The sequence below is a fragment of the Pongo abelii genome, chromosome 6 (assembly GCF_028885655.2).
Source record: "Pongo abelii isolate AG06213 chromosome 6, NHGRI_mPonAbe1-v2.0_pri, whole genome shotgun sequence".
Taxonomy (NCBI): domain Eukaryota; kingdom Metazoa; phylum Chordata; class Mammalia; order Primates; family Hominidae; genus Pongo; species Pongo abelii.
In genome coordinates this window covers 8,305,118-8,327,562 of record NC_071991.2, presented here as the reverse complement: position 1 = coordinate 8,327,562, position 22,445 = coordinate 8,305,118, and the positions used below count along the sequence as shown (strand labels likewise).

General features: G+C 50.5%; 1 protein-coding gene across 1 annotated transcript; it reads right to left on the bottom strand.

Annotated features, from left to right (window-relative positions):
* Nucleotides 1-8,395: 8,395 nt before the first annotated feature.
* On the bottom strand, nt 8,396-21,868 carry NPTX2 (neuronal pentraxin 2). The gene is made up of 5 exons (XM_002817705.6): nt 20,385-21,868; nt 18,402-18,618; nt 13,043-13,287; nt 10,894-11,073; nt 8,396-9,838 (listed from the first exon to the last, which is right to left on the bottom strand). Exons 1-5 carry the CDS (start codon nt 20,808-20,810, stop codon nt 9,611-9,613), a joined length of 1,296 nt encoding a protein of 431 aa, XP_002817751.2. The 5' UTR covers nt 20,811-21,868; the 3' UTR covers nt 8,396-9,610.
* Nucleotides 21,869-22,445: the final 577 nt, after the last annotated feature.

Here is a 22,445-nt window from a genome sequence, read left to right as displayed (position 1 = left end):
CACACCATCAAATTCACTTTACTTTTAAAATGTATAATTCAGTGGCTTTCAGAATATTCACACCACTCTGGCCCTGTCCCCTAACTACCACAAAAAACCCAAACCAGACTTCTTTTCCTGCTCTCTCAAGCCATTTTTGGACCTTCCTGGGACCCACCTGCTCTATTCAGAAATCCTCATTACGTGAGTGTATTAGTCGGGGTTCTCTAGAGGAACAGGACTCACAGGATAGAAAGGGAGTTTATTAAGGAGTATTGACTCACGCAATCACAAGAAGTCCCACCATAGGCTGCCTGCAAACTGAGGAACAAGGAAGCCAGTCTGAGTCCCAAAACCTCAAAAGTAGGGAAACTGGCAGTGCAGCTTTTAGTCTGTGGCCAAAGACTCGAGAGCCCCTGGCAAACCACTGGTGTAGGTCCAAGAGTCCAAAAGCTGGAGAACTTGGAGTCCGATGTTCGAGGGCAAGAAGCAGCCAGCACAGGAGAAAGATGGAGGCCAGTAGACTCAGGCAGTCTAGTTCTTCCACGTTCTTCTGCCTGCTTTTATCCTAGCTGTGCGGCAGCTGATTAGATAGTGTCCACCCAGAATGAGAGTGGGTCTGCCTCTCCCAGTTCACCGACTTAAATGTTAATCTCCTTTGGCAACACCCTCACAGATAAATCCAGGAACAATACTTTGCATCCTTCAATCCAATCAAGTTGACACTCAATATTAACCATCACAGTGAATAATCAGCTTTTACACACTCTCTTGGTTTGTGTATATGTGCGGTCATCAGACTCAACATCTGAACACACTTTTTTTATCCACTGAGTGTTCACAGCAGCAGTCTTTTTTTTTTTTTTTTTTTTTTTTTTTTTTTTTTTTGAGACAGAGTCTTGTTCTGTCGCCCAGGCTGGAGTGCAGTGGTGCAATCTCGGCTCACCACAACCTTCACCTCCCGGGTTCAAGCAATTATCCTGCCACAGCCTCCCCAGTAGCTGGAATTACAGGCGCATGCCACCATGCCTGGCTAATTTTTGTATTTTTTAGTAGATATGGGGTTTCACCGTGTTGGTCAGGCTGCACACCAGCAGTCTTAATATTAAGTCTCCCAATAAATAAACATGGATAACTTTTCATTTATTTAGGCTTTTAATTCTTTTTAATAATGCTTTATGGCTTTCAGAGTACAAATCTTTCCCTGATTTTATTAAATATATTCCTGGCTGGGTGTGGTGGCTCATTCCTGTAATCCTAGCACTTTGGGAGGCCAAGGCAGGAGGATTGCTGTAACCCAGGAGTTCAAGACCAGCCTGGGAAACATAGCAAGACCCCATCTCTACAAAAAAATTTTTAAAAGTTAGCCAGGCATGGTAGTGCAAACCTGTAGTCGCAGCTACAGGTTTGCTTGAGCCCAAGAGGTCGAGGCTTCAGTGAGCTATGATCACACCACTGCACCCCAGCCTGGGCAATAGAGTGAGATCCTGTCTCAAATATAAATAAATAAATAAATTTATTCATAGGTATTTGAATTTTTGGCACTGTTGCAAATAGAAATGCTTTCTTAAGTTAATTTTAGATTGTTCATTGATCATGTACACAGGAGAAATACAGTAGATTTTTGGCATATTGCCCTTATTTTCTGCATCCTTGATAAACTTATTTGTTAGCTCCAGTGAGTTTTTTTTATGGATTCCTTACGATCTTATAAAGAAGATAGTTTTATTTCCTTTACTTTTACATGACAAGAAGATTGTTTTACTTCTTCCTTACAATCTGGGTGCATTTTATTTTATTTTCTTGCCTAAGTTCCTTGACTAAAACCTCCAATGCAGTAATAAATAGAGGTGATGAGAATAGAAATATCTGGCTAATTCCTGTTCTTTTTTTTTTTTTTTTGAGATGGAGTCTTACTCTGTTGCCCAGGTTGGAGTGCAGTGGCGTGATCTTGGCTCACTGCAACCTCCACCTCCTGGGTTCAAATGATCCTCCTGCCTCAGCCTCCCAAGTAGCTGGGATTACAGGTGCCCACCACCATGCCCAGGTAATTTTTGAATTTTTAGTAGCGACAGGGTCTCACCATGTTGGCCAGGCTGGTTTTGAACTCCTGACCTCAAGTGATCCACCCACCTTGGCCTCCCAAAGTGCTGGGATTACAGGCGTGAGCGACCATGCCCAGCCTCCTGATCTTATGAGGACAGCATCCAGTTTTTCACCGTTAAGTCCAATGTTAGCTTTGGGTTTTTCCATAGATGCCCTTAATCATGTTGAAAAGTATCCTACTCTTCCTAGTTTATTGAGCGCTTTTCCCATGAAAGAGACTTGGATTTTGTCAGATGTTTTTCAGTGTCTGTTGAGATTATCACTTGGTCTTTTTTCCTTCTTTTTATTAATGTAGTGTATTACACTGATTGATTTTCTTATGTTGAACCACCCTTGAATTCCTGGAATAAATCCCACTTGGTCATGATGTATTATCCTAATTCCTATTAGGTTCACTTTGCTAGCATTTCATTAAGGATTTTGTGTCAATAGCCATGAAGGAGGATATTGGTCTAGAATTTTCTTTTTTCTTTTTTTTTTTTTTGCGATGGAGTCTAGCTTTGTTGCCCAGGCTGGCGTGCAGTGGTGCGATCTTGGCTCATTGCAACCTCCGCCTCCTGAGTTCAAGCAATTCTCCTGCCTCAGCGTCCCGAGTAGCTGGGACTATAGGTGCACGCCACCATGCCCAGCTAATTTTTTTTGTATTTTAGTAGAGACCGGGTTTCACCATATTGCCCAGGCTGATAGCGAACTCCTGAGCTCAGGCAATCCGCCTACCTCGGCCTCCCAAAGTGCTGGGATTACAGGTGTGAGCCACCGCGTCCAGCCTAGAATTTTCTTTTTCTTTCTTTTTTTTATTTTTTATTTATTTATTTATTTTTTTTGAGACAGAGTTTCACTCTGTTGCCCAGGCTGAAGTGTAGTGGCATGATCTCAGCTCACTGCAACCTCTGCCTCCCAGGTTCAAGTGATTCTCCTGCCTCAGCCTCCAGAGTAGCTGGGATTACAGGTGCCCACCATCATGCCTGGCTAATTTTTGTATTTTTAGTAGAGACAGGGTTTCACCACGTTAGCCAGACTGGTCTCGAACTCCTGATCTTAGGCAATCCACCCGCCTCGGCCTCCCAGAATGCTGGGATTACAGGCATGAGCCACTGTATCTGGCCTAGTCTAGAGTTTTCTTGTAATATCTTTGGTTTTGGTATCAGGGTAATGATGGCCTCATAGAATGAGTTAGAAAGTCCTAACTGTTCTCTCCTACTTTTCAGAAGACTTTGTGAAGGATTTGTATTAATTCTTTGATTGGTTGAATTCACCAGTGAAAACATCTAGTCCTGGGCTTTTCTTTCTGGGAAGCTTTAAAATTACTAATTCAATTTATTTACTAGGTATATTCAGATTTTTTTTTAAGTCAGTTTCAGTAGTTTATCATTCTTAGAATTTGTCCATTTTATCGAGGTTATCCAATTTGTTGGCCTATAATTATTCATAGTATTCTCTTATAATTCTTTTTATTTCAGTAAGATCAGTAGTACTGCCCCCCATTTTTTCCTTCTGATTTTGGTTGTGTCTTTTTTTCTTTTTCTTTTTGAGGCATTCTTCCTCTGTCACTCAGGCTAGAGTGCAATGGCACTATCTCAGCTCACTGCGACCTCCACCTCCTGGGTTCAAGCGATTCTCCTGCCTCAGCCTCCCAACAGTTGGGATTATAGGCATGCACCACCACACCCGGCTAATTTTTGTATTTTTAGTAGAGATGGGGTTTTGCCATATTGGCCAGGCTGGTCTTAAACTCCCGACCTAAAGTGATCCGCCCATCTTGGCCTCCCAAAGTGCTGGGATTACAGGCGTGGACCACCACGCCCAGCCAGGGTGTGTCTTTTTTCTTGGTCAGTCTAGCCAAAAGTTTGCCAATTTTGTTAAATGTTTTCGAAGAATCAATATTCAGTTTTGGTGTTTTCCTCTATTGTTTTTCTATTTTCTATTTTATTTACCTCTGCTCTAATCTTTATTATTCTCTTCCTTCTGCTAGCATTGGGTTTAGTTTGTTCTTTTTCTAGTTCTTTACTTTCTAAATTAAGGCTGCTGATTTGAGATCTTTCTTCTTTTTAATGTAAGCATTTATAGCTATACATTTCCCTCTTAGCATTGCTTTTGCTACGTTCCATAAGTTTTGGTATGTCGTGTTTTCATTTTCATTTTTCTCTAAGTTTTCTGATTTCCCTTGTGATTTCTTCTTTGACCCATTGGTTATTTAAGAGTTTGTTGTTTAAAGCCAGATGTGATGGCTCACGCCTATAATCCCAGCACTTTGGGAGGCCGAGGTGGGCAGACCACCTGAGGTCAGGAGTTGGAGACCAGCTTGGCCAAAAGTGGTGAAACCCTGGTCTGCCTTTTAATTGGAGTGTTTAATACCTTTACATTTAATGTGATTAATGATAAAAGTAGGGTCTATATCTGCCATTTTGCTATTTTTTATTTGTCTAATTAATGTGTTTTGTGTTCCCTTATTTCCCATTACTGTCTTCTTTCATGTTAAATGAGGAATTTGTGGTGTAGTATTTTAATTCCCTTGTTTCTTTTAATACATTCTTTCAAGTTCTTTTCTTAGTGGTTGCCTGAGGTACAATTAACATCTTAATTTATAATGATTGAATCTAGATTAACACCAACTTCATTATAATAGTAACAAAAAATTTGTTTTTACATAGCTCCATCCCCTCTCCACTTTTTTGTTCTGTTATTGTTGTACAAATTGCGTCTTTATACATTTACGCCCATCAATGCAAATTTATAATTATTGCTTTATTGTCTTTTTTTTTTTTTTTTTTGAGATGGAGTCTTGCTCTGTCACCCAGGCTGGAGTGCAGTGGTGTGATCTCAGCTCACTGCAACCTCTGCCTCCCGGGCTCAACCAATTCTCCTGCCTCAGCCTCCCAAGTAGCTGGGATTACAGGCGTGCGCCACCACACCTGGCTAATTTTTGTATTTTTTAGTAGAGACAGGGTTTCCCCATGTTGGTCAGGCTGGTCTTGAATTCCTAACCTCGTGATCTGTCCACCTCAGCCTCCCAAAGTATTGGGATTACAGGCGTGAGCCACCGCACCCAGCCTACAGTTGTCTTTTAAATCAGATAAAAGAAGAAAAGAGTTATAAACAAAAAAATACACTTATACTTTTATAATTACATATATAGCTACCTCTACCAGTGCTCTTTATTTCTTCAAGTAGATTTGAGTTAACTGTCTAGTCTCTTTCACTTTGGCCTGAAGGACTCCCGTTGGTATTTTTTTGTAGAGCAGATCTACTAGTGTTAAATTGTCAGTTTTTGTTTATTTGGAATGTCTTAATTTTGCCTTCATTTTTGAAGGACAGCTTTGTCAGATATAGGATTCTTGGTTGACAGTCTTTTTCTTTCAGCACTTTGAATGTGTCATCCCTCTGCCTTCTGGCATCCATAGATTCTGATGAGAATTCAGCTATAAATTTTATTGAGGATTCCTTGTACATCTTGAATCTCTTCTCTCTTGCTGCTTTCAAAATTGTCTGTCTTTACTTGGTTTTCAACAGTTTATGATATTTCTAGGTGTGAATCTCTCTCTGTTTATCCTACTTGGAGTTTAGGTTTTTAAAAATTGTATTTTATTTCTCTCCCCAAATTCCAAATATCAGCAAGTCAGGATGACTACTTCTAAGTATATCCTAAATTCTTCCACTTATTTTCTGTCTCCTCTGCTACTTCCCTAGTCCAAGCCATCATGACCTCTTACCTGGACTAGTACAGTAACTTCCTCACGAGTCTCTCTACTTCCCTTTACAATGTTCTACAGTTTATTCTCCATCCACCAGGAAGAGTAGTGGGCTTACTCACATTATCACACTCCTCCCCTTAAAACCTCCAGGCTTCCCATTTCATTGAGATCTCAACACAGGCTTTTTGTCATCTGATCCTACAATCTTTTCATCCCATCCACTCCTCCCCTCTCCTGTGAATGCAGCCAACCTGGCTATTTCTTCTCTTGAACATCCAAGCTCAGTTCTACCTTAGGGCCTTCACACTTCCTGTTCCCTCTGTCTGTGAGGTTCCACCCAAGATTGGTTCCCTCTCTTCATTTAGGTCCCAGCTTAAAGGTGACCCCAGAAAGTAGTTCCCCAGTTACTCCCTATCACATCACCAGCATTTTTCTTGTTTATATATTTGCCTTCTATCTACACTTCCCACTGCAATTAGTCTCCATTTAAAAGGAGAACTTTGCTATGTTGCTCACCATTGCATCTCGAGTGCCTGGAATAGTTGCTGACACAAAGTAGGTGCCCCAGATATTTGTTGATAGAATAAATGATAACATCTGTGCTCAAAAGGAAGTCATCTTTTCTTTCTGAGAGCTTCTGTACAAGGAAAGCTGATGTCAAAGCCCCCAGAGGCTGGGCAGGATCTTGGTCTGCCTTTCCTATTGGTGGAGACCTGGTCCCAGGCTGCCTTTGATTTAGCTGCATTTTATTACTTTTCAATTCATTAATCATTGATCATTTGGCTAGTTTCCATGACAACCCTTAAGCAACCTGAATATTCCATCATCCAGGACAATCTCTACCTCACCCTTCTTGGATAACCCAGTTTGCTATCAGTATTTTTCCAGCCTTGTACAAAAAATAAGAGTCTTGAGGCCAGGTGCGGTGGCTCATGCCTGTAATCCCAGCACTTTGGGAGGCTGAGGCAGACAGATCACGAAGTCAGGAGATCGAGACCATCCTGGCTAACACGGTGAAACCCTATCTCTACTAAATATACAAAAAATTAGTTGGGCGTGGTGGCGGGCGCCTGTAGTGCCAGCTACTCGGGAGGCTGAGGCAGGAGAATGGCATGAACCTGGGAGGCGGAGGTTGCAGTGAACCGAGATCGCACCACTGCACTTCAGCCTGGGCGACAACGCGAGACTCCATCTCAAAAACAAAAACAAAAACAAAAAGTCTTGAGTGGGGGAAACTGAGGCCACAGGTCTCCTTCACATGGGAGGATCAAGGCGTAAGGAACTTGCTGGATTGCATAAATGATTCTTGTTTCTGCTTGTATGTCAGGAGGACCAAACTGCCAACAGGAGGACCGGTGTGTGGCTATGATATGGAGAGGTGGTTCTCTCATCTTCGGGTCAGATCAGCAAGGAGCAGTTTGATCCCATGTTGTGGGCTCAAAGCTCTTCCAGTTGCAGGGAGGAAGTTATCTGGCTCAGCAGGGTTTCCAAAGCCCTGATGCAAAGCGATGCTCTTGGGGGAGGCAGTGCCTGGGAAAAAAGTCGGGCCGGCTCAGCGCCTGGCATGCATATGAAGTGAGGAAACCCCTCAGCACCTTTCAGGGGGAGATCTGAGTAGGTGGTGTTTCCAGCATGAAGGAGATTCAAAACAAACTGCTCTCCACCTGGTCTCAGCACTTCTGGGTTTCAAAGGTCCCCGAGCAGGATATCTGGCCTCATTTCATGTTCTACCCAATACCAGTGGTATTCAGTTCTTGCCAAGTTATACTTCACAACATCAAAAATGGACTCCAGGAACCTCTGTGACCTGCCGGTCTTGGTTTTAGAGGTTATGGCTTCCATTTCAGCCTTGGTATCAAGTATATCTGGCATACGGTGTCAGTTGGCTCCAAGATTAGGCTCTCCTCTGCAATTATAACAGAAATTGACATTGCTACTTGGAAAAGGGACAAAGTTACATTCTGCAGCTACCAAGACAGAGTAAAGCGACAAAAGTGGAAAGAGGTGGTGGCAGGCGGTGGGGGGGATCTAATGCTTGTGAGACCATCAACGCACCAGCCAGGGCCGGGTGAGCACAGAGAGGCGGATCTGGGAGGACACAATGGCACTGGGCCCCTTGGAGTGAGCAGTGGAAGGGATAGAACCCTCGGAGCCACAGGACGGCTTTGAGCCCAGCTCTATCCTCTACCAGCTGCCTGATCCCAAAATAGCTTTAATTGTTGTGTATTCACCTGTAAAATGGGATTAGCTCATTCAGGGAGGATTCAATGAGATGATGTCTAAAGAACACCTACACAGAGTAGACGCTAAGCAGGTACCACACCTGGAAGGCGGCTACAGGTCTTCTAGCTAAGCTGGCTCTCCGGGTTAAGAAGACAGGGGTGGGCTGGGGACAAGGAGCCTGGGCAGAGCCTGCCAGGCACCCACAGCTTGAGCCAGGCATTGAAATAGGAAGGATGGACAGCTGGACCACACCCTCCTCTAACCATCCTCAGTGCCCCCAAACCCACCAGACGCAGGCTGTGGCAAACCAGAGACATCATCCTTCTGCCAGAAGTTGCAAAGCCCTACCCCTTCCCACCTTCAGCCCCAGAACATGAGGAAGACAAACACAGAAGCATCTTTCAGTGCACTTTAATCGAAATTCCATCATCACAAGAGTTCTCGTAGCATACAATGTCAGGATGGGCATGTCGACTTGGTCCTACAAATGGAATATCCACAGATTTGCACTTCAAACATGTATGAAAAATAAAATATATAATATTTAGCTTTATAAATTTCCCCACTTTGTCACTTTATCTTTAAAATAAATTACTACTCCCGTCCAATACAGTGAGTAGCTTGGAGTCACTCAGCCAGTCTCCAGCCAAATGATCTCTGTTTTCTTGAGGAGTTCTGTAGGGAAATACTTGATGAAGACAGTCCAGTGCTTACAAGAATCAACATGAATTTAAAACGAGCACACTCTTCACAGTGGGGCGGAACATCAGAAAATGGGAGCCTTCTTCTAATGGCTGTTCTTTTCTGTTGGGAAAAAAAACCACAAATCCTCCAAACCACACCGGATGGTTGTAAAAAGCTGCAACGGAACCTTTGGCACCAGATGAGAAGAGAGGCCTTTTAATGCCATAGCTAGTGATGATTCAGTCAAAGCATCAGTCTAAGGAAGGATGATGGGGGAAGGGACCAGAGATCACAGCCCTTCTTTCTGAGCCCCTCCCGATGCCCCCTTTCTAGAGACACAGACAGCCCCTCTGCTTTGGGGAAGGCAGGGCTTTGTCTGGACAGGCTGGGCGTTCTTCAGACGGGAAGATTCACAATGTATAGAACACAAAGGGAGAGGCCTTTTTGCAGATCGGGGCGTAGCCGCTTGCTGCGAGCTTAGTCACCAGCGGGGACGCACTCAATGCACAAGGGACATGGCCACTCCAGCTGCACAGCCATGAAAGGGGACAGACAGAAGGGGTGCACAGGACACCAAGGAACTGGAGGGTGGCAGGACTCAGGCTGTGATAGCATTTACAGGGGCTCTGAAGAGGGGCTGCTGGACCTGCCTCCACTTGCAGCAGGAAGGCAGATATCCACCCACTTGTGTCTTGGGGGCATCTTCCCAGGGGACCCTGGCACTACTTCAAACAGCAACAGAATCTTGGTAGGGAACAAACAAGCCAGTGACAGACACTGCCCCAGCCCTGGTCTTAGAGATTCCTGGGGAATGAGCTCTGGGGACCCTGAGCCCAGACCGACAAGAGTTTAAGTGGGGGAGTCAATGGCCCTGAACTTCCATGGCAACAGCCTGATCCCGGCCTCCTGGACAGAGGAGAAGGCGGCTACAAGTCAAGGAGACGCTCCTCACACGTCTCCACGGGCCACTTGGAGGCCCCTCCGAACACATCGACGTTATTGTCCACCCACGGGATGATGTTGCCCGGCATGTTTGTGGAGCAGTTGGCGATGTTGACAATTTCTTGTGCGCGAAGGACGCGGTCCCATATGTTGAACTGGCTGAGCTCCCCGACAAACGCTTGAGTGGCATCAAACCTACCCCCCACGGTGTCCTGGGGAATGGGAACAAGAGAGCTGCGTCAGGGCCGGTTCACAAGTCCCCCTGCACACAGGATGCAGACAGGAGATTTGGGCATTTCTCTGATGCCCCCCAGCTCTGAACAACACTACCTGTTTCTGTAGGTTCTGAAGCTCCCAGGCATGTCAGAACTGGGAGGTGGTATTGCTCAAATCTCCCCATTTTATACAGGGGAAACTGAGGCTGGTAAGGGGAGACACTGCTTAAAGTCCCAAAGCCAGGATCAGAGCCAGGTCTCATGACTCCCAGCCCCTCCCAGCAGAGATGTAGTAGGGGAAATTGAGGGAAGAGTGGGCCAAGAAGGAACCAGACTCAAAGCCCCCCAGTGCACCTGGAGTCTACTCCCCACTGTCCATCATCAAAAACCCAAACACAGACTGAAATGCCAGCGCTTATCTGTCCTAGACCAGCCAGCCACCTTAGCCATTCCCTCCCCTAGATGGTAAGTTTCTTGAGGGCACTTTGAGGTTTCACCCTTTCATCCCTGTCTCCCCCATAGGCTGAGCATCCACTATGGATTACCTAAGTGCCCCTTGCTGGGTATCAGGGCTGAGACCCTGAGCAGGGGGCTCCTGGAAGACACCAGCCCCACAATCCTGAGTCGGTACCATGAGCACCCCAGGAGGGTCCCTCACACAGCGTCCTCCCAGACGGAAGCTGGAGCCTGTGTCACGAGATGACCCATGACCACAGGGACACTCACACCCCTCTGTGCCAGGTTCTACTTGGAATCTGTTTGAACCACACCCACCTGGTCCCTGCCATGCAGGCCATGTCCCCACGCCCAACCTCTAACCACAGGACAGCAAGGGCCAGGCTGTGGGGGTTCTCGCTCCCCCGACCTGGCTGTCAGGACGCTGTGGCCAGGTCTGAGGGGCCAACAGCTGGGGCCAGGAGCAGGAACAGCTGCAGGCCTGGCCTCGTGCATCTCGGTTGGCCCCTCCTCGCACCATCCCTGGAAGGGCGCACGGCCACCCTGTGCCCATCCTGCACCCGCCCTGTGCCCACCTGCACCCGCCCTGCACCCACCTGCTCTTGCCCAAGGATCAGCACGCCCCCAGGCTTGATGGGGTGCCAGGGGGCCAGGTTCTCCCCAGTGCCCAGCTTCTCTCCGTCCTGGAATGCCTCCCACATGCCATCCCGTGTCGTCCAGGTGACACAGATGTGGTGCCACTTGCCGTCACTGACAAACAGGGGCAGCTGCGCAACCTGTGAGCAGCAATGTGCAGGTAAGGACCTGCCTGGCCCACGCCCTCGGGGTCCCCCAGGGCAGGAAGCAGGAAGGACACCCCGCAGTCCCCCTGGGCCACACTGCTCCTCCTGTCACCTGGGGTCATGAGTGGAGAACATGAAAGGGGGCAGCCTTGGTGGAAACCCTGACCCCAGAGCCGCCCTCACATTAATGGGACACCCTTGGTGCCTGGCGTGGCTGAGGACCGAACAGATGTGAGGGTCAACACCCCCACGCTGGCCCTGAGCTCTGCATGCCAGAGAATCTCGGGAAGTCAGGGCTGCATGGGGCCAGTCTCCTTGGAAAACAGACCAGAGATCCTCATTCCTCACGCCAAGTCCCAAACCTCCACAGTGGCACACAGCGATCTGTCTGTGTGCTGCGGGTGTGCCCTGTCCTCCCTGCGCAGCGGCACGTGTATGAGTATCTGTGTGAGCAGGGAGCTCACAGACAGCACGAGGAACTGGGGGGAGGACGCTGCCACTGGCTGGGTCCCTGGCGGTCCTGCAAGCACTTTCCATGCAGGCTCGCCTGTGAACCACCGCGTTGTTGCTGCTGGTCTCCTAGCAACCCGAAGCCTCCCTCCCAGGAATTCGATGTTTACAAGCCATCCAAACCCGGAGGACAACAAGGCTCTCAGCCCCACTGTGTCATAGGGTGTTATTTAGAACAATTAACCTCTGGCTCAGGCAAGGGGGTCTATCTAGGAGCAGCCCAGCAGGCTGATGCCACAGCGTTTTTTAAACTTCGACAGACTCCACCCAGGGCAGTTCAGTGAGAACAAACAGAGTGAGGGGCTGAACTGCCCCCGCCTCCACCAGGGGTGGCCTGGGTGGCAGGGAGTTTGCGTAGCCCTCGAATGCGTTATATGGAGTCTGCCGTTACAATCAAAGTTTGGAAGCAGGGCTGTGAGAGGTCCCCAGGAGGCCCAAAGTGGCCTTTTTTTTTTTTTTTTTTGAGACAGGGTATCGCTCTGTCACCCAGGCTGGAGTACAGTGGTGTGATCATAGTTCACTGCAGCCTCGACATCCTGGGCTCAAAGCTATCTTCCTGCCTCAGCCTTCCGAGTAGCTGGAACTACAGGTGCACACCACCACACCTAGCTAACTTTTTAATTTTTTGTAGAGAAGGGGTCTTGCTATGCTGCCCAGGCTGCTCTTGAACTCCTGGGCTCAAGCGATCCTCCTGCCTCGGCCTCCCAACACGCTGGGATTACAGGCATGAGCTACCACACCCAGCCCTTGGAGCAGATCTCTTGAGAAGAACACTTCTGAATGCCAAAACCAAAAAGTCTATTAAGAAGGGGCATTTGCTCTGGAAAAGGCAAGACTATGGGTATACATAACAGGTCAGCAATGGCCATGGGCTGGTGCTGGGATCAGAGTTAACTATGAAGGGGTATGAGGGGGTTTTGGGGGGCGATGGAACTGTTTTATATTTTTTCATCGTGGTTGTGGTTACACAACTGTGTGCATTTGTTAAAACTTCCTGAATTGTACATTAAAATGCATACACTTTGCTGTAAGTTATATCTCTAGAAACCTGACCCCCACCAAAATATGCTTGTGGGGAGTCTCTTACACTGAGACACACACACCCCCTTAATCAGTGTGGCCCTGGGGAACAGCCCTCACTGACTGGCCTGAGGTCCTCTCTCAATCCAGGCTGCACACGGAGACCTGCTCCTTCTACCCTTCCACGGCCTAGGTGCCTGGACCTTCTGCTGCTTCGTGGTTGGACTCACAGCTCGGCCCCTCCCCACCCCGCCCCTGTGAGCCACCCGGCGTGTGCAAAGCCATCCCCACCTCAAGGAGGACAGCCCCGCAGTCCCATGTCTGGGACGCTGCTGTGTGGCCCGAGGAGGGCGAGGACGGCTGGGGTGGGGGCTGTGGCTCCCTCCACCACATGATGGGTTCCTGGGAGGGTGGCAGTGCAGGCGGGCCTCACCTTGTCGTTGATGAGCAGCTCGATGGGGTTGTTGCCCCACTCAATCAGCACGATCTCGTTGGCCTGCCCCGGCACCGCATAGGAGAAGGGGGTGCCAATGCCTGGCGAGGCGCTGGACCGCAGCCACAGGCAGATGGTGAAGGCGTACAGCTCAGGCAGTGTCTTCTTGATCTTGCCGTACAGGTAGTTTGTGCGGAGCGGGAGGGACACCTTGAAGGCATCTGGTGACTTAAAGGCGCTGTTGCCTGGGGGTGGGGAGGAAGAGAGGCCAGCAGTGTGTTAGGCCACCCCCACCACCCACCAGCACGGCCCAGAGCCACATCTTGCTAGACCCACAAGAAGGTCCCTCACACGGCCTTGATGGACCCTCCAGCAAGCGACCAAAGACCGCTCCACACCAGCCACTGATAAAAGGCTGAAGTCTGGCAGGATTCAGGACACAAGATGGAGTCCTTGTCCTTAGAGAGCTTACATTCGGGCAGGGAAGGTGACATGAAACCAGCAGCAGGTACGCGAGGGAAGTCCAGGCAGTGGCTCCTGCTAAGATGGGGAGTGGCTGGGGGAGGGAAGGCAGAGTACGCAGGGAAGGCCTGGAAAGACTTGCAGAAGAGAACTCCAGACACAGGTGACAGCAAGTACAGGGCCCCAAGGATGCCCAGGAAAGGAAAGAAAAGGAAGATTTTGTGGGCACTGCGTGGGGCACGTTAGAGAATTTAGCTCCATCTTTCAGGACAGGAAAAGAGGCCTCTTGAAATCTAGAAGAAAAAAAGCTCTTGGATGGGTGCAGTGGCTCACACCTATAATATCAGCATTTTGGGAGGCCGAGGCAGGAGGAGTGCTTGAGGCCAAGAGTTCGAGACCAGCCTGTGCAACATAGCAAGACCCTGTCCCTACAAAAAATTTTAAAAATTAGCCAAGTGCAGTGGCTCATGCCTGTAATCCCAGTGCTTTGGGATGCTGAGATGGGAAGACTGCTTGAGCCCAGGAGTTCAAGAACAGCCTGGGCAATACGGCAAGACTTCATCTCTACAAAAAATATAAAAATTAGCTGGGCAGGGTGGCACACACCTGTGGTTCCACCTACTCGGGAGGCTGAGGTGGCTCGCTTGAGCCTAGGAGGTCCAGGCTGCAGTGAGCTATGATTGCATCACTGCACTCCCACCTGGGTGACAGAGGCTCTGTCTCAAAAAAAAAAAAAAAAAAAAAAGAAAAAGAAAAAGAAAAGAAAAAGCTCTGGTTCCTTCTAGTTAATACTCTCTTTTCATAAGTCATATTAGATGACTAGAAAGCTTGAGGAAGGAGCAGAAGAAAGGTAGATTTAATTTTCTTGTGTTAAGCCAGAAACTGCTTCCTTAGCCACATCTTATAACTTCAGATATTTCCTTGAAATCTTTGTAGGATCTAGGAACCCTGGAGACTTGGGCTTAGAAGGAAGTCTTACAGGGACCCAGGCACCCAATAAACACTTGTCAAGTGAGTGAGTCTGTGTCACTCCTCACATGAAAGAACTACCACTGCCGAGGCGAAGCAGTCAGGCTCCCGGGTCTTGACTCCATAACTTAACTCAAAAGTGGCTTTTTGGTTTAAATCCCTGACGAAAAGCACTTTGCTCTTTTCCTCCTCAAGAGAAGATTGAGTTTATTGATCATTTCCCGTAGTCTGGAGCCAGTGGGAGGCAGGGGAACTGCAGGTGTCTCTCCTCATTTAGGGGAACACACCTGGTCAGAGCCTTGGCCCTTCCAGACTTTCCTGGAATTGGTGAGAATCCACCCGCCACCCCTATGTCATTGGCACTTCTAAAATCCTTGAAAACAAACTCTAGAATGGGTTTACAATATTTCCAATGCAGGCTTGGTTGAAGTTCAGAATTAAGCAAACCACAGCAGCAGCCCTTGTCCAGGCATCACGGATTCCAAAGTTTGCAGGACACCATTTGATTGTGCCAGCTGTCATGGCAAAAGCTGCCCTCTTATTTGAGAACCAGACCCTGCTGTTGAAGGAATCTAAACACCCTTCACTCATTCAACAAGTGTTGGTTAAGCATCCACAAGGGCTCAGACAGTGTCTGAGGCCATCAGAGACAGGCAGGCTCTCTGGAGCCAGAGCTGCCTGTGTCACTGTGGAGTTACATCAGTCCCTTCTGCAGAACATGAGCCAGAATAGATAAACCTTTCTCCACCACAATCCTCCGAACTCATTGTCCCTCAGACTGAATAATACACATGAAAGGCTCTTGGGGGCCACAGTTCACATCTATTTAAGGAGGGTTTCTGCAAAGGGGCACAGAAGAACCCCCTATCCCCTTTCTAACCTCTCTGGAACAGGCAGTGTGTACATTCTAGAATCTGGGCTTCTCATGTTGCATGTACTCGTATCTGCCAATGGTGGCCTCCTGATTGCTCCTGACCTCCTAAGGATGGGCACCTCTCGATGCCACTGCGGAGCCGCTGGGCACCTGGCGAGGGCTGGGAAGACCTGCTCCTCCAAGAAGTCAAGGGGCCAGGCCAGAGTGAAGGCTGGGACTAGTCCCTCATTAGGCCGAAAAGCAAAACTGAGAGAGAGAACCAGAATGTCCCTACTCCCCCATTTTTGCAGGTTGCATAGTTGAGGCTCGGAGGTTCAGCGAAGTGAGGTGATGTATCCAAGGTCACACAGCTAGTGAATGACAGGCCAGGGGCCAGAAGTCCCTCTTTCCATGACACGTAGCCACTCACACTTAATCTTCAAGTGGCAAATGACCATGTCCTTAATGAAGGCATCATTGTCTAATAAAAAATGGCTGCTATACTTGCGGGAGGGCAGCCTTGCCAATCTGATACGACTCCGTGTGGGTAATGTTGTTAGCCTGGTGACAACAGATAGGTTTAATTAGAGCTGGGAGAGCCGAGGGGCAGAGGAGGGGGCCTGTACCCTGAGAGCCAGTGCCTTTTATTTAAATAAAACAGCTTGGCGGTTTGGAGGAAACTTGGTTAAAACCAATTAAGGAATTAAAAGGCCTGACCAATAAATCAGACACTGCAGGTGGCGGAGAGGCTCAGCAGGGGGTGGGCAGCCTGGGGCTGGAAGAGAGGCAGCTTTGGTTTTCTCAGCAGCAACATTTATTTCAACACTGAGCCGGGCGGTGCCTGGACAGCTGGCCTGGACTCTGGAGGCCCTTGCAGAGGAACAGGTCTCCCAGCAAAGAAAAGCAAGCAACCCTGGGCCCCAGGCGGCAGGGGCGTCCATATGCCAGGGGTCAGGCACTTGCTGGGGGCTCCAAGGAGCCTCTAACCCAGCAGGGCTGGGGCCCACACACCGCTCCAGGCTGCAGCCTCCATCACTCCTCTGGGGCCCCACCAACTTCACTCCCAGCTCTGCAATCTGCTGGCAACGTGAATGCAGGCATCACTTTAGCTCTCTCACTTGAGTCCCTTGTCTGAACTAATCCCTACCTTGCAAGGTTGTGGCAGGTATTACAGAATGCCAAGTGTGGAACTCACAGCCAAGCATCTGGTCCCTAAGGGGTGGAGGCTGATGGACCAAAGGCCAGAGTTCCCCCACCAAGGCCCCCTGCCTGTCGTGAGGTTAAGGTCTAGCTACTCTGGGTTCAGCTGGATGTGTCTAAGAAACTTGGCATCGTTTCCAATCATAGTACATGTGGAGGGCTGGGCGTTTACTCATCTCTCTACAATTGTCACAAACAGGACACTCAGAATTGCCCAGAAGACAAACTGGTCTGCAAATGATCACTTTCCTTAAAGCACATCCCAGAGCTGAGTTGGTGGAGCTCACAGAAGGATTCTAGAGTTCCCACGGTGGGATGAAGAGAGGCTGAGCTGCCTCTCTAGGGTGCATAAATGGCCAACAGGGTCTTTGCCCTTGTAGAGGTGAGCTTCCCCTCTGTGCCAGACAAGCTCTGAGGGCTTTCTGGGAAACTAAAGGATCAAGAGTCAGGCTGGCGGGGCCTGAGTCCTGACTGTTTCTTTCTGGCTGGTAACGGACAGGCTGGGAATGAAAGGGACAGTCACAAAGTGGCAGCTTCTGGGTGGCCAAAGCTGTGATGATGGCTTACCTTAGAAGTAAGCCCAGTGAAATGACATTGGCCTTGAGTGACAGAAAGAGAAGGGGGAGGTGCAGGTTGATGTGACTGTCACTGTTTGCCAGCTAGTGGCCCAGGCCCCACTTTGGGCCCCTCTCCCCAAAAGATACATGTCCCACTGAGAACGGAGTCTTTTTCTCATCTATGAAATGGGCACACCAGGAGTCTGAGCTCCCGCCTGGCAGGACTGAGGCTCTGGCTCACCATTCTGCTATCTACCCACCTCCTCGTGGCAACTTGGCCACTGTGCAGAGGGAGGTTTACAGCCACCAAGGTCTCTCACGGAGCCCTCCTCTCATTCCACAGCTCCCCTTTCGAGAGGCAAACTACCTTTAGTGTGCCAGCTCCATAGCCCTGGGTGTCCCGAGGATCCACTGTGGCTCAGGCTGGGTCCACGGAGCCACGCTCACCTGTGCCTAGATGCTCCCTCCTCCTGTCATGGGAGGAGGGCCACAGCGACGGCTGCTTTACCTTCAGGGATGGCTCCTGAGGCCACCCAGCAACAAAGGGGAGACAGAGAGGAAGATTTTTTGGAAACTCAAGAATCTAACAGGTAAGCCATACTCACCTTTTTCTGAGAAGGGCAAGGAAGAAAGGCTAGGTTTTTCTGTAGGAAGAGACTAGGAAAGGGATGAAAGAGACCTGTGGTTTGTGGATGCTGGCTGTAAAATGGAACAGTAACACCAGCCCCTTCTCCATCTGCCCCACCTCAGCCAAAGTCATTGCATGTTCTGCTATTGGGCATCCTCCTATCAATGCATGAAATGGAGTCACGGGGAAGTGGCTTCATCAGGTTAGTGCATCTGGGAAAATTCCAGTCTTATAAACACCCACTACGGGCAAACCTACAACTTCACACCCAAGCCACCCAGTGGTTTGGGGGTTGATGATGCCATCTGAATTATCCCCTGATCCCTCCCTCTCTGTCTCCTGTGGGAGAAACTTACTCACCACAGTGTGAGCAGAGAAGAGAAAGATACACAGAATCCACTGCCAGGACTAGTTAAGAAAAGACTGAAACGCCCCTGTGGTTGCTTATTGAAGCTGGTCCTGGACACATTCACTTTTCCCTGGATAATGCCAGTGGGGCTGGGGGCTGGGAGCTGGCAGCTCATTTCTGAGATGACCATGCTCAGTCACCTTTATTATTTGCTCACACACCCGGGAACCAGGCCCATGTGGTGTCACAATCCCTGCTGTCCATCAACCGGAATCACATGTCTGACCACAAGTGGTGAAAATCAGGCCACTCCCAGACAGAGAAACAGGCCAGGCACACACCTCGCTCCAGCTCGGTGACCCTCTGTAGCAGCGCATTCAGGGTGCTCTCGGTCTTCTGCCGGTGAGCCGAGGTCTCATTGTGCAGCAGGGACTTCTCGTCCTCCAGCTCTGCCACCTTGCGCAGAAGCTGCCTCTCCAGCTCCCCCAGCCGCCGCTGGAGCACCTCGCGGAAGTCGCCGGGCAGCCCAGCACTGGACACGTTTGCTCTGAGCTGGTGCTTCCAGCCACCGGGGAGGAGGGAGGAGCACAGAAAGAGTTAAAAAGAAATTGTGAAATGTGGCTGTGATGGCCCGACCACATAGGGAGAAGCTTCCAAAACGCAAGCACTGAATCGTGCCACTGGCAGGCAGGGGAGCATCTCACTGATGCTTTTTTGGTATGGAAAAGATTTCAAAGTCAGATAAGAATTACTTTGCTGCAATATTTGAAACTTGTGAATCTCATTTTCCCTTCTCAAAAAGCCGTTTTTCTCCTCTTACTAAAAAGTCAACATTCTAACCAGCATCTAGAATTCTATGTTGGGTAGAGACCAAAACTCAGCTCTAGGATTTTTTTCTTTTTTAAGAGTAAATCGATGGTTACACAAAGCCAAGGAGCTTTCACCTAGAAATGAAAACAGCCCCCAAGTTCCGGTCTGGCACCAAGGTAAATAACTATGCACGCAGAGATGTTTCTGGAAAATGACAGATCTAAAACGTTGCTATTCTGAACTCCAGCAATCTTTGTTTTTAATGCTGTTTCTAAATCCTCACTTCCTATTTCTCTTTCTCCTCTACCATCATGTGGTTCTGGAGGCTGTGGCAGGCTGCCTACCCATGAGTTCATGGCAAGCTATTTACCTTTCTCCACAAAGTGTTCCAAATTGTGAAATGCACATAATGGGACCTGCCTTGTGCCATTCATTGTTCCAAGGATTAAAAAATTAAATAATGTGCCTGACTCACATTTAGTGCTCCAGAAATGTTAGCTGTTAGCAATCACAATGAATCAGGGGATATACAGATGCTGGAAATACTGTATTCAGCCCTCACGCCAAAAGAAACCCTAGAGTCATTTTTGCAATAATTACCACCTGTAATTTAAACCTCGTTTTGCTGATAAGTATTTTCACAAAGGCTATTAACAGCAATGTCCACACTTCTTAAAAAGGGTGGAGCCTAAAGATGAAAAATAATTGAAGATTTTTCTCTCAAAGTTCCAAACTGCACGCATCTTCAGAGATGGAGATAAGACGGAGGTGGGGGGGGGAGGGGACGGAGGGGGCGGAGGGAGAGGGAGGAGGGACAGAGAGAGAGAGAGAGAGAGAGAGAGAGAGAAGGGAATAAGGTCCCCTCCCCTGAAGCAATCCGGAAGAGCACCTTAAAATGGTCCAACTTGCAGACAGGGGAGTCTTTGAAGTTAACCAGAGGTTGCCCCTCTAAGGCGCGCTCTGGGGTCGCCGGTGACCCCCTGCGCTCGCCTCCCGGCAACCCCCGCCCCCAGACTTCCGCCCCCTCTAGTTCAGCCTGACCTGATTTAAAGAAAGAAACACCAGATGCCCGGGGCAGCTGACCTCCCGCGGCAGCCTCGCAGCAACCCGCACAGCCTGTGGGAGCGCATCTCGGCTCGCGGAGATTTGGAGATTTGCAAGAGGATAGAGGCTACCGCCTCCCCGGGTATTTGGCGCCCGCGGCTTGGCCGTCTGGGTTCGCTAGCCCGGACCTCGGGAAGTGCTCGGCGGATCCCGCGGGCAGTCCCGACGCGCGGGGGTGGAATTTAAACGTTTCCTTCCAGCAAGAGCAACGGTGTGGGAAGGGATACCACGCAGGGGAGTTCCCGAGCAGGAGCTAGATCCCCGCCTTTCACCCTCAAGTCCAGCTCACCCCCACGGACGATCACACCCTCCCCAGGGCCAGGCCCCCTTTCCCCATCCTCCCGAGTCTTCCGCCCCCGACTCGGGAGCGTCCCCATTCCAGGTCCCCCGCGCTCCCCGCGGGCCGCTACCTCGAGGCTCTCCAGGCGGTCCTTGAGGGTCTGCAGCGAGCGGCTGAGCTGCTCCACGACGTGGCCGGGGTCCCGCGGCAGGTCGCCCATAGTGTCCTTGCCCGTGGCCCCCGCGCCGCGCGCCTTGCCGCCTGCCAGCCCTTCGCAGCGCGCTAGCTTGCCCGTGAGCTCGCGGATGGCCTCGCGCTGCGCGCCCAGCGTCTCCTTCTGCTGCACGACGGTCTCGCGCAGCTGCAGCACCGCGGCCCGCAGCTCCTCCTCGGGACTCACCGCGCCGCCCTGCATGGGCATCGCGGGCAGCGGGCAGCCGGCGTGCACCGCCTCCGGGGGCAGTGCCGTGCACACGAAGCGGCTACCGGGCACCGGGCTGTCCTGGGCCCCGGCGGCCACGGCGAGCGCCACGCTGGCGGCCAGCAGCGCCAGCATCCCGCCGCCGCTGCCGCGCTCAGCTCGGCATGGGCGAGCGGGCGCCGTCGGGGCGCTCCGCGGGAGGCGCCTTCGCTGCTGGCAGTAGCCGCTCTGTCGTCTCGAGGGTCGCGTGCACCGCAGGGCAGACGTCTCCTGCCGTCTCACAGCCGCACCCTCCGCGCTGCTCGGCGCTCTGGCCCTGCCCGGTCCGCGCGCCCTTTCTTAAGCTGAGGGGCGGAGGGGGCCGGCGTGTGGGGCGCGCGCCACGAGCTCTGATTGGCTCGGCCGGGTGCGCGTCACGCAGTGGGCGGGGCGGGGCGGGGGCGCTTTCCGTTGCGCGCCCGGCGGCCCGGCGGGCGCGTGGGCCGGAGCCTGAGGCGAGAGCGCGAGGTCCCGGGCCCTGCCTCAGGAAAGGAGGCCTGAGGTGGAAAACGACATTGGGGCTCTCGAGAGCCTCGGCTGGCCGTGCCCAGGCGCCCCTCGAATCCACCCGAGGACGCGGGCGTCACAGGCTGAGGAAAAAGTGGGAACCCCTCGGTGTCCCGGTGCCCCTTCCTCAGGGTGGCTTCCGGCGCGGCGCAGGGCCTCGCTGCGCGTTTGCCGTCGTCCTCAGGGAGGCGTTTTCTCCAGCAGGAGCAAACCCCCAGGCGGGACTCGAACCCCGACTGCCATCGCGAGCCACCCCCGCGGCAGGCGTGGGCCTCCTCGTCAAGGCCCGGCCACCTCACTCTCGAGGCGGGAAGGAGCCGCACGACGGCCGCCTCCGGATGCAACGGTCCCCGGGACGCGCTCCATGGCCCCGCCTCCACCCCCCGCGCCGACTCGGAAAACGCTCGGGAAGAATCCCCGGGGCCTCAGGGACCGGGACCAGGACCAGGCGCCGGACGCTGATGGGAAGGAGGGGACACCCAGAGTTAGGGACAGAGTCACGAGGCCACTCACAGAGCCCTCGCGCGTGTGTTCATCGACTGCCCCCTGGGCGGTGACCTTATTCAGCAAGACCTGAGCTCGGGGGGCGGGGTGACATCTAACTGGAGTCATCGCGATGGAGCCACGTGGTCCAACAGTGCCCCGTCCTTGTAACCAGGAGGGCCCGCAGTGTCACCACTTCCTCAAAGTAAGGCCACTGCTCTCAGCTTCTTGGAGACAGCAGATATGAGCAGAAACCCTCAAAAGTCAGGAGCAAATTTGTTTCAGAATCTCTCCAAATCTGTGGCTTAAAACAAGTTCAGAGGGATTTTGATGCACAGCTACAGACTGAGCTGGTTTACTGCACATTTATAAATGGAAATCTTTATTTCTTTTCCTCTCTATGTTTTTAAGAAATCCTGTTGCAAGGTCATTAATCACGTTATCCATTATACCACAAACAAATGGATTTGTCACTCGTGCGCAGAAGCCGAGGTTGATTCTGAAAGCAAATTGTACCAAAATAAATGAAATTATTATGATAATATAAACTAGACTGCAGTGATTAATCTCTAGAAACCAAATTCTGACCTGCTTTGCACTTCAAACAATAGCTTCTATTATGTAAATAGTTCTGGGGTTTTCAAGGACATTATTGCTAAATTACAAGAAAAGTTCTATTCATGAAAATCTCTTCGTGGATAAAAATGAGAGACAGGAACCTGGTCTACAAGGTATCCAAAG

What these genes read in the sequence shown, in the direction of transcription:
- NPTX2 (XM_002817705.6), bottom strand. Translation starts at nt 20,810, where the DNA reads ATGCTGGCGCTGCTGGCCGCCAGCGTGGCGCTCGCCGTGGCCGCCGGG. An exon ending in ACCGCCTGGAGAGCCTCGAG is followed by an intron (nt 18,619 to 20,384) that starts GTAGCGGCCCGC and finishes GGTGGCTGGAAG; the next exon opens with CACCAGCTCAGAGCAAACGT. An exon ending in TGATCCTTGGGCAAGAGCAG is followed by an intron (nt 9,839 to 10,893) that starts GTGGGTGCAGGG and finishes CCCATTCCCCAG; the next exon opens with GACACCGTGGGGGGTAGGTT.